This window comes from Equus quagga, chromosome 16, assembly GCF_021613505.1.
Source record: "Equus quagga isolate Etosha38 chromosome 16, UCLA_HA_Equagga_1.0, whole genome shotgun sequence".
NCBI lineage: Eukaryota > Metazoa > Chordata > Mammalia > Perissodactyla > Equidae > Equus > Equus quagga.
Window position 1 is genome coordinate 39134013 of NC_060282.1, and position 12414 is coordinate 39146426.

At 36.2% G+C, this 12414-nt stretch overlaps 1 protein-coding gene across 2 annotated transcripts in view; it reads left to right on the plus strand.

The window, feature by feature from the left end:
- STK3 (serine/threonine kinase 3) overlaps window positions 1–12414 on the plus strand; it is a 264867-nt gene that overhangs the window by 202216 nt on the left and 50237 nt on the right. For both annotated transcript variants that reach the window (XM_046642576.1, XM_046642577.1), the window contains exon 10: window positions 2098–2273. In XM_046642576.1, the coding sequence (XP_046498532.1) occupies window positions 2098–2273 (176 nt within the window). The remainder of the gene's footprint in view (window positions 1–2097; window positions 2274–12414) is intronic.

A 12414-nucleotide genomic window follows, 5' to 3' on the forward strand; every position in this document is an offset into this window, starting at 1 on the left:
TAAAAGCTAGGGAAAGGAAAGGGGAAATAGGATGCTTACCTGACAGCTACACCTCCCTCACCCCACCCTTGTAGTTTAATTTAAAGAATTCCAGACTTGCTGATTCACCACTTGGCGTAGGTATCAATTCAGTTTCATCTCATATTCCTAAAGAGTAAAAATAAAGGTTTTAGGGGGCCAGCCCAGTGGTGCAGCTTTAAGTTTACGCGTTCTGCTTCACTGGCCCGGGGTTCACTGGTTGGGATCCCAGGTGCGGACCTACGCACCACTTGTCAAGCCATGCTGTGGTAGGCATCCCACATATAAGGTAGAGGAAGATGGGCACGCATGTTAGCTCAGGGCCAGTCTTCCTCAGCAAAAAGGAGGATTGGCGGCGGATGTTAGCTCAGGGCTAATCTTCCTCAAGAAAAGTAAATAAAGGTTTTAGTATGGTATTCTTTTGACCAAAATTACCTTATAGCTCATCCTGAGCCAACAACGTTACTTAGTTGTCATTAATAGTAACTATAGTTTTAAGCTGCATTGGTACTATTACAAATGTATCCTAGACTGGCCAAATCACTGTTAGTAATATTACCTCTGACTGGAATGTCTCCATAGACAAGTAAACAAGATGATGTTGAGTTTGAAAAATGGCATATGAAAGGAACTGGGGACATTTCACCTGAAAAACAATTGAGACAGGAGCCATTATCACTGTCTTCAGATATTTGAAGACTGGTATATGAAACAGGAATTTACTTGGAACATGAGTGTAAATTGTAGAAGCACAGATTTTAAGTTTGCATTAAAAAAATACTTTTTGTAACTTAGAGTTACCCAGCAGGCTTCCTTGTGGGGAGGTATACTCCCCATCATAGAAGTTTTTAAGAGGGTAGGTAACTTACTATATGGAGAACTATATAGGAAATGTCTTTGTGGTAGTCACTGGGACCTTTTTTTTTTTTTTTTACTCTAGCGCTTTAAGGGAACCAGTTTGAAAACCACTGGTCAAGACCATACCAGCCAGATTTAAAAATCTAGTTATTTCAAATGTTTCTTTTTCACGTTAATCATTCAGTATAGAAAATGAGGAGCCACTGAACGATTCTCAGCAGAACGACATGATTTGCTTTGCATTTAGAAAGATTGCTATGTTGTCACTATGAAGCAAAAGTCAACACTGGGATGAAGCAGGGAGACCAGTTTGGAGGGTGCTACAGTGGCCTAGGCAAGAAATGGTTAGAAGCTAAGCTAAGATAGTAGCTGGATAAAGGAAAAGGGTTAGATTTAAACAGCTCTATGGAGAAGTAGAATTAAGAAGACCTAACCATCAGTTTGATATGATGAGAAGATAGGAGTCTGGGTTAATTCTCAACTTTACTGCTTTGGGGGGTGAGTAAATAATGCTGACTTTAGCATGTGGAGGAGCCCCAGGTTTGAAGGGAAAAAGCTTGAGTTTAGCTTTAGAACTGGTAAGTTTGAGGTCACTCTAACTTAGATCAAGTAGTCCAGTAGTAAGCAGTGGGCAAGTCAGATACAGAACTTAGAAGCAAGGTCTGGGCTGGAGAAATAGAGTTTGGAGTCATGGATATAAATATGACAGGCAAAATCATAGGAGTCCAGGAGGAGGTGGAATCAGCTAGAAAGGACTATGAGGAAGCAAAGAGATAGAAGAGGAACCTGGATGAGTCCTTGTGATTCCTTACAGCTGATAGTGGTACACAATGACAATAACAGTGCAGGCTTAAATGTTTAAAAAAAAAACACTTAGGTTTAAAAATTTACTTTATTTGGCAAATTTCAAATACGTCTGAAATGATTTTTAATAAAATTATGGTAAAGATGCTGCCAAAATTCTGAAACGTTTCTACAGTCTAAGGATATTGTAGATCTCTGCCTGATCATTAGTTGACTTTTTTATTTGGCATAGATATTTTTGTTTTTTCATTCTTATTTTATTTTATTTTACTTTGTTCTTCATTAAGTTGACAGTGTTAGCCTTGAATTTGACCAGTGCAAATATATTACTCAATAAAAAATCATACTTCAATAAAAATCATACTTCTTCTTAGGTATAAGAACTTATACCCTTCCCGTGTTCTTTGTTTACCTAAGGAAATGCGACTTCACCACAAGTGCAAAGACCATCTTTCATGGACTACTTTGATAAACAGGACTTCAAGAATAAGAGTCATGAAAACTGTAATCAGAACATGCATGAACCCTTCCCTATGTCCAAAAATGTTTTTCCTGATAACTGGAAAGTTCCTCAAGATGGAGACTTTGACTTTGTAAGTACATTTTAATTCTCCCATTTATGTTTTATCTTTCTTTGTTTTATTGTCACATTGAGAAGCATAGTTCGTGTGTGTGTATGAAATTATAGACTGTATATTAATATTCAATACATAGCTGTATATGTGGGTAGAGGAATGGTAAAATTTTTATAGTTTGCTTGTAGAAGTGTACTTGCAGAGAAATGTAAATAATTGCTTATAGTTAAGTAAATCATTGTCCAAATTTAGAGAAATATTTAAGACTCTTTAAAACAAAATGACAGCTATTTCAAAAGATGTTTTTAATAATGCAAATATGAGATACTTCTGACAGTCAGTCACTTCAGTTTCCAAAACAAATGATGCAAAGGTATTTATGACATAGACTTTGAGAAATTTGCCTCAACTTTGAAAGTTAACTTAATTAGTTTCTACTTTAGTAAGTGTTAATTCCACTTGGTTTGTCAGAAATAATAGTCCTCTTCTATATCTAGTTAGCATATAAACTTCAATATAAAACTGTGCCTTATTGCTTCTTTTGTTACATTTTCTCTTTATTTCTTCTGTCCAGCTCCTTATTATTTATTTCTTTTAAAGAATGCATATAATACGGATAAACAATTCTAAAGCAACTTTCTACATACTGAGAGAGGAAATTCTCAAATGATTTCTTTAATGGAGTAGAAATTTTTATAGAGTAAGTTTTTACCTTAGTATGTTTTAAATAGTATGTTACTTTTGTGTATTGCTCTAAGATTTTTTCCACATAAAATAACTACAATCCTTTATAGCTATATTTCTTAATAAATACACTTATTTATGAGTAAATAAAATTTTAAATGTATTTATATCTTTAAAATTTGTAAGTAATATTAAGCCATTTTGTTTAGTTAACATTCTTCTGAATGCTTTGAGATTATAAATAATTTGACTAAGTACTTTTCTCCTAAATATTGTGATTATTTGAAGTTTTTAATAATCAGATAATAAAGTTGCAAAATCTGTCCTCAATATATTTAATGCTAATTGCTAGCAAATATTAGCAATGGCACAGGGTAGCCTGAAAATATTAATTATAATATCTACTTGTTATTTTTTTCAATTTTGAAGTTAGAAATTAGAAAAATAAAATCTGTATTTCTATAGTTCTAGTAAGATTTCATTTTAAAGCATCTACTTTTTAAAAAATTATAAATTATTTAGAATGCTGACATTCAAACTTTGAATCATTCATGATCATGATGAATAATGTAGAGTATTTAACATCAAAGAACTCTGTCTTGTCTCAGTTGGAGTAAATCTTAATAGCCTCTGGGAAATAGTTTTAAATGAGCTACAAAGTAATGAGTAAATTTCATAGTTAAGAAATAGCCAATAAAATGATTTAATTCTGTTTCACTTAGCCTTTGCTACCATCCCCAAAACTTAATGGCTTAAAATAATGATTTTATTTGCTCATAATTTTGTGGGTAAGCAGTTTGACTAGGTTCAGCTGAGTGGTTCTTTCTCTGGTCTCACCTGGGTCTCTCAAGTGTCTGTAATCATCGGGCAGCTTGACTGGACCTGGATGATCTCTTTAATTGCCTCACTCGTGTGTCTGGCAGTTGTGCCGACAGTTGGCTAGGCCGTATGACCCTATCAGGCAAGACTGGGGTTTTTATGTGGCAGTAGTAGCCTTCCAAGAGGGGGATAGCAGAAGTTGCAAGGCTTCTTAAGACCTATACTTAGAATCTGCAGTGTCCATTTGCAATGGCGTTAAAAATAATGAATACTTAGGAATAATCTTAACCAAGGAAGTGAAAGACTTGTACACTGAAAATTATGAAACGTTGCTGAAGACCTTAAAGAAGATACCTCATGTTCGTGGATCAGGAAACTTAACATTGTTAAGTATTGTCCAAAGCAATCTGTAGATTCAATGCAATCTTTATCAAAATCCCAGTGACATTTTTTTTTCAGAAATAGAAGAATACATCCTAAAATTAATGTGGAATTTCAAGAGACTCGAATAGCCAAAACTATCTTGAACAAGAGAGACAAAGTTGGAAGTCTCATACTTCCTGATTTCAAAACTTACTACACAGCTACAGTAATCAAAACAAAGCTGCAGTAATCAAAACAAAGCTATAGTAATCAAGACAGGCAGACGTATAGACCAGTGGAGTAGAATAGAGAACCCAGAAATAACCCATCACATGTATAGTCAAATAATTTTCAACAAGGGAACCAAGACCATTCAACGGGGAAAGGACAGTCTTGTCAGCAAAGGATGCTGGGAAAACTGGATGTCCACTTGCAAAAGAATGAAGTTGGGCCCTTACGTTACACCATATACAAAAATTGACTCAAGGGGCCAGCCCCATGGCCGAGTGGTTAAGTTCCTCACACTCCGCTTCAGAGGCCTAGATTCATGGCAAATCCTGGGTGTGGACCTACTCTACTTATCAGCCATGCTGTGGAGGCATCCCACATACAGAAAATAGAGGAATATTAGCACAGATGTTAGCTCAGGGCTAGTCTTCCTCAAGCTAAAAAGAAGATTGGCAGTGGATGTTAGCTCAGGGCAAATCTTCCTCACCAAAAAAAAAAACCTCAAAATGAATCAAAGATCTGAATGTAAGAACTAAAACTATAAAATTTCTAGAAAAAACATAGGAGAAAAGCTTCATGATGTTGGATTTGGCAGTGATTTCTGTTTTTTTTTTCTTCTTTTTTGAGAAAGATGAGCCCTGAGCTAACTACTGCCAATCCTCCTCTTTTTGCTGAGGAAGACTGGTGCTGAGCTAACATCCATGCGCATCTTCCTTTACTGGTTTTATACGTGGGATGCCTACCACAGCATGGCTTTTGCCAAGTGGTGCCGTATCCGCACCCGGGATCTGAACCGGTGAACCCTGGGCCACCGAGAAGTGGAATGTGCGAACTTAACTGCTGCGCCACCGGGCCGGCCCCAACATGATTTCTTGAAAATGACACCAAAAGTACAGGCAACAAAAGAAAAAGTAGATGAATTGGACTTCATCAAAATTAACACTTTTGTGCATCAAAGGGCATCAAAAGAGTGAAAAGGCAATCCACGGAATAGGAGAAAACATTTGCAGATCACATATCTTATAAGGGGTTAACATCTAGGATGTAATAAAGAAATCCTACAACTCAACAACAAAACACCAAACAACCCAATTAAAAAATGAACAAAGGGGGGCTGGCCCCGTGGCCGAGTGGTTAAGTTCGCGCGCTCCGCTGCAGGCGGCCCAGTGTTTCGTCAGTTCGAATCCTGGGCACGGACATGGCACTGCTCATCAGACCACGCTGAGGCAGCGTCCCACATGCCACAACTAGAAGAACCCACAACGAAGAATACACAACTATGTACCGGGGGGCTTTGGGGAGAAAAAGGAACAAATAAAATCTTTAAAAAAAAAAATGAACAAAGGACTTAAATAGATATTTCTCCAAAGAAGATATACGAATGGCGAATAATCAAATGAGAAGATGCTCACTATTATTAATCATTAGAGAAATGTAAATCAGAACCCCAATGAGATACCATTTCACACTCGTTAAGATGGCTTTTATATAAACAGAGAAAGAGAGAGAGGGGGAGGAAGGGAAGAAAGGAAGGAGTAACAAGTGTTGGAGAGGATATGGAGAAATTGGAACCCTTCCTTCACTGTAGGTGGGAATGTCAAATGGTGCAGCTGCTGTGGAAAGCAGTGTGGCATTCCTCAAAAATATTAAACATAGAATTACCATGTGATCGAACAATTCCTCTTATGGGTATGTACCCAAAAGAAGTGAAAGCAGGAACTCGAACAGATAATTTGTACTTCCATGTTCATAGCAACATTATTCACAATAGTCAAAAGGTGGAAGCAACCCAAGTGTCCATAGATGGATGAATAAACAAAGTGTGATATATGCATACCATGTGATATTATTCAGCCTAAAAAAGGAAGGAAATTCTGACACATGCCATGACATGGATGAACATTGAAGACATTATGCTAAGTGCAATAGCCAGCCACAAAGGGACACTGTATTATTCCACTTACATGAGATACCTGGAATAGTCAAATTCATAGAGACAGAAAGTAGTTGTTGCCAGGGGCGGGTGGGGAGGAGAAATAGGGAGTTATTGTTTAATGGGCACAGAGTTTCAGTTTTGCAAGATGAAAAAAGTTCTGGGGTGGATGGTGGTGATAGTTGCACAACAATACAAATGTATCTAATGCCACTGAATTGTACGCTTAAAATGGTTAAAATAGTGAATTTTAAATTATGTATATTTTGCCACAGTACAGAATTAATAAGAGGGGGAAACAAAAAGAATTCAAATAGTGCCACTTGTACTGTGTTCTGTTAGTCAAAATATGTCATGAGGCCAGTCCAGATTCAAGGGATATGAAAATAGATTTCACCTCATGATGGGAAGAACAGCAAATTCACATTGCAGAGGGCCCTGTGGAATGAAAGGAATTGTTGCAATCGTCTTTGCAAGTAATCTGCTAGAACTTATTATAATTAAAATTTAACGGAAATTAGAATATTAAATTTAGGAAATTGGAGGTCATTAGTGATTTTGATAAGGGCCATTTCAGTACCCTGCCTTTTAAATTTTCACACACACACAACTTTTGACATGCAGCCTTCCACTGTCATTTTAGGTTTATTCTAGTTTTGTAAATCAGAGCATTGAATTTTCCAGTGGCCAGCTCCTGTAAGTAAACTTTTGGTAATATTTTCATGTTACTCATCATAGATTTGGGAGTCCTTCTATCTGGAAATTCCAAATTTTGTTAGAAAACATTAAACTAACTTAACAAATGTTCTGCTTTGGATTCTGCTAGGCTTATGGGTAAAAAAACTTAGTTTATTAGATTTAGAAGATATAAATTAATTGTTAAGTTGTGATCCGGAGCAATAATTCAGATGTCTTGTGGTTTTGCGTAAGAGAGGGACTCAGTAAAGGCTGTAGTAGTTTATGAAATTATATTGTGATGGGGGAAGGAATCCGTCTAAGCATTGAAAGATGGACAGCAGAAAGAGGGAAGGTGGGCACTACAAAGAATGATGCATATAATGAAAAACTTAGAGGTAGGAAACCACAGGTGTCTTGGGTGACAATGAAGTAGAGACCTTCAAGTTCATTTGGAATAATGAGGGAAAAAATGGAAAGTTAGATCCAGGACAGATGGTGGAAGCTTTGGATGCAAGGTTGCAAAGTGTTAATTTTTATTTCATAGACAGTAGAAGGCAACTGAATGTTCTTAAGTTGGAGAATGACATGATGAAAAGTGTTTTAAGACTATTAATCTTAATGGCAGCATGCAGGATTGATTGATAGCAAAAGACCAGAGGTAGGGCCAATCAGTTATATGAAACAGGCTTGAAATAGTAGTAAAATGGAAAAGAAAAGAAACAAACAACAAAAACAGGGTAGATGTAAAAGACATAGTAAACGGTTAATCAGCAGAAATAGCCTATTTACTAGATTAAAGAGTACTATTTTGGTTAAGGTGAGGAACTAAGGAAAAGAAAGTGAAAGAGTAAAAAGAAGGGAAAATGTCCTCACAGTAGGAACGAGGCTTCAAGAGATCATACGACTGGATCCAATTTTCGCAGAATTACTTCTTTTCTGACTTATACAAGGCATGTAGCCTTAAAAGAGGAGTGGGGAGGGACAGAGTGACGAAAGCATTTCCTCCTTCCCCAACGTTTACTGCACCTGTCAACTGGAATTGCTCAGCCCTCTGAAGCTTTGAAGAAAGTGGAAAAGGTTTGTAATCGCTACTGAGAGGAGTGTAGATGGGAGTAAATGAGAGATGAGAAAAGGAAGGATTGTCAGGAGATGAATAAAGTGTAAAGTAGTATAGTATAAAGATGGCATAAATTGTATTTGGTGTAAGAGTAGTAGTGAGTGTGGTAAAAGACAAAGAAAAGTGTATAAGAGGGGCTAAAAGAGAGTAGGAAAAGAGGAAGCATGGCTGGGGCCAAGTGTAAAGCGTTTGATGGAATACTTTGCTTACAAAATAAGGAAATGGACTAGAAGCAAAGACAGATTTCCACTTAGGACACCAGCCGGTAATGATAAGAGAAATCTAGTCTTATTTTTTCCATCATACATTAGATATAGGATGTTTAAAAATGTGACTCATCAAAGTATAAAGTGTGCCAAGGTTTGTGTGTTTATCTTCTCTCTTTATGGTGTATCTCAAGGCTACCTTCTAAAAGAGAACTGGATTTTATGTGATTCCTATGTCTGTTAAATAGAACTTGCTTAAAACAACCCTAAGTTGTTTTGACTGCATTTCCAGGACTTGGAAGGCCTGTCCTTCTGCCTTGAGGAAAATAGGTTTCAAGAAAGAAAAATGAAAGAGAACACTTAATTGTCTTTTGTAGAATTCAGAGCAGATACCTAAAAGACAGAACTTATTCAGAGAGGCACCTGCTAGACAGATGTGCAGAACAGGAAGCATTCTTTATCCTAAAGCCTGTATGCAGCACAATTTGTGTGTTTTCTTTTAGCTTTTGTCTTGGATTTTCTGTGAACTGTTGTTTTGTGTTATGTTCCTGCATGTAACGAGATGACGCGAGAATTAATTTATGATGTCACTAATTTAGGGGTAGTATAAAGATAGCATAAAATACATTAGGGCTAATTGAACCAATTATTTTAACTCTACCGAAAACACTGCGTTTGGGGTGTGCCTATGAAGATTTCTCAAACAAATGTAAAAGGCAAATCTGTTTATTATAGCACTAGTCTAATATTTTCGTTCTTGTTAGAATTATTTCCAAACAGCCTTAGCATCCAGATTGTTTAGTGTTAAATAGAGAGCGTGTAGATCATGTTTTGCAGAAATTACAGTATCATACTTAAATAGATATATTTTGAGTAACGTAAAGATTTTGGAATAAGAACAAAAACTTTAAAAGCCATCTGTTAACCCACTATATTGGTTCCAAATTTTTAAAAAAGGAAGAAATTGGTTTGACAATAATTGCTGGAATAAGAGGAATTAGATAAATCAACCATTTTTTTGTCTTTGACTCAAACTGAATTATAAGTTAACATTTCTTGGTTACTATGATTCTTAAATATTTATTCAATATGTCTTGTTCTTTTGAGCTAAGAGGCACAAGAATCCTCCAGGACAGTACTAGAAAGTCTCAATAATTGTGGAAAAGGGAAAAAAAAGTCCTCTCTACCAGTCTACTCGATTAGCAAGTCAGTGTGGTTATGGGGAAAACAACAACAAAACAACCCTCAACTGCTGCAAAATGCAGAAAGTAGTAAACCCAGGGAAAGTACCAACCCTGCTGCTAGGCCCACCATAGCATTTTAGGAGTCATCACTAGTTCTGGAGAAACGTTTCTTTCTCAGCATCTTTTCACGCTCCTGGAGCAGCCAGCAGTTACGGAGGGTAAGGAAGCGGAGACAGTGGAGTACAGGAGCCCGCAAAAACACTTGGGGCATTGCCAACCCTTTGGAAAGCCCTCAGCAACACAGGTGTAGAAAGCCTGAGGTAAAAACTTAAGCCAGCAGCATCTACCATTTTTTACAAGTACAGCAGTATGCTGTCATCCACTTTATCTACTTAAATACACATAATGTTTTTGCTTTTTAGAGAGATGTTGGCTTAAAGTTTCCCTTGTGGTATACTCCTTAGTCAGAGAACTTCTTGTTCTCTTCATTCCCTACTTGTGTGGACTGAGGAGACCACTTCAGTTGAGTGAAGTATTTAAGCATATTGTCATCGATTAGCTTTGCGTTAATTAAATGATGATTGTCAAGTATTTCCAGATGTTTGCAAGAGTATTAAAAAAGTATGAAAAGATAACCGTAGATATTTCTGATTTATTTCTTGCAGCGTAAAGAAGAAATAAATACAGAATCTCAAATGTTTTAGTAGATAGCCCTGGATGAGAGTTTATGTTTACAGGTGCACATGTGGCGTGAACTTGAGTGTATGTGGCACATTGTGCTTTCACTGCTCACTCTCTCCTTGAAGAGCCAACAGGAAATTAAAGTTAATGAGAAGCCTGCTCTTTGAAATACTTGCAAAATTCTTGACTATTTCAGTCCTTTGCCAGCTCACGAAATCTGTGCTGGCAGTCATATCCAACAGATGGTGTGGTGTGTGTGCACTTGTATCATGTGATTGTCTGGGTCCATGCAGAATTTTTATAAGATTTTGGCCATATCTACAGAGGCACTTTAGACAGTCATAACGTTTATTATGAGAGCGGAGTGTCCTTCAAATATAACTGTTTATATACATTTAGGAAAACAATGTTAATAGTTAACTGGGCAACTAAACTGGATTTAAGTGATTCTATAGTAAAGACAACAAAAACTTTAATGTCTCTGAAATGTTACACTGTTTTTTTTCCTCAGTATAATTTAATCCACTTGGCCACCTGAGGTAGAATGAGCATTTTGCTTTTTTATTCCTGAATGTGCTGTTTAAAGCTTCCATAATTTCAGAAAATTTTATTTGGTGGTTGTATCTAGGCAAGGTCTACTGAAACATTAAGCTAATTCTGCTTATTTAGGTAATTAATACCTTAAGTTAAAGTTCATTATGTCATCATTTCCTTTACAAATTAAAGTGAATAGGCCTGTACTTATTGGATTAATTAAGATAGAAAGCACAGGTGCAGTATGTGGTTCCTTGTCACCATGTTGGAATTTATTAAGATGTTTAAAGCATATGGCAAAAAGAAAAATGGCTTACCAAAACAGATTTCTAAAAAGCATAAACTTTCTTCACAGTAATTTCTTTTTAAAATGTCATTTATTTAGAAGGTTGTGTTGAAATATTGGCTACTTTACGTTTTAAAACAAAGGTATTGTACTCCACACATATGTTATGGCTAATGTTGCTGTCTGAGGAAGTCATTTGGACTAGGTGGGTTTTCTCTTCATAACCTCATTTTGAATGCTTAGTACAATAAGCAGTGGGGACTGTTGGGATGATTACATCAAAAGAGAGGTTAAGAACCAATAATGGAATTTAGTATCAAAGAGTGGACAATGTAATTTATCACCTTTAAGAATGATGCCTTACAGTCTTTACTTCTTAAATAAATAAACCATTAGATTTCAAATAAGTTGTTAGGATTGATTGAAGTTACTAGTCATGCATGTATCAGGTTGTGTTGATAATAGGAGAGTTATTTTTTGCTTTAACTGTCAGAAATTAAATTTCTTCAAACCTGAGATTATTTTAGTAGTTTCATACTTAATTCAGGTTTTCAGAATATACATAGTAGTTTAGCGTCAGAACCCTTCCCATGACTGACTTCTGTCATGCTTCCTGATGTCTGTCTTGCACAGTTAGAAGTGCATGGTTCTTTTGGGGCCTCTTAGATTTGTTGGCCTGATTAAACTAATACTGACATCTTTCTCTTCTGTCATGTTATTAGGTTGGCAACCTTTTCCCATAGTGCCTCCCATTAAAACAGAAAGCTTTCATTAGGTTGGATTCTTCAGGTTGGAAGACTTTCCCGTAAATAACAGCTTTTTTAAACATCCAAAACCTAGTTGTCTTGATTCAGAACTAAACTAGTTTTGCTTTGTAATTTTGTCCATCAATAGTAGAAACATCTTCCCAGAAATATAGACAGATCATAAAGAGATAAGTGAAAGAGGGTATCAAACTCATGTAGTAGCAGATAAAAGAATTTTGGAAGACAGCTTAATTTCATTGATTTATTTTGAAGATACAGTTTCATGGTTAACAAAGCAACTTTTTTCCTTCATGAATTAAGTAATGGTGCATGTTTAAGTTGATACATGGTATACTGGTGTAGTTAAAACTGTTGTTACTTATTACAGCGTCTTACCAGTGGCTCAGTAATGGCTTAGAGTATCAAGTTGTAATTCCACAGACCTTCAATTTAGTTTTTAACTCTCTATCTTAATATGAGAATGCAAATGAAGCTACATAATAGTTAAGGCTACAAGTACATAAATATATAAAAAACTAATAACCTACCATATTCTTTTTTTTATTATTAATGTTATGATAGATTACAACCTTGTGAGATTTCAGTTGTACATTATTGTTAGTCATGTTGTGGGTACACCTCTTCCCCCTTTGTGCCCTCCCCCCACCCCCCCTTTTCCCTGGTAACCACTGATCAGATC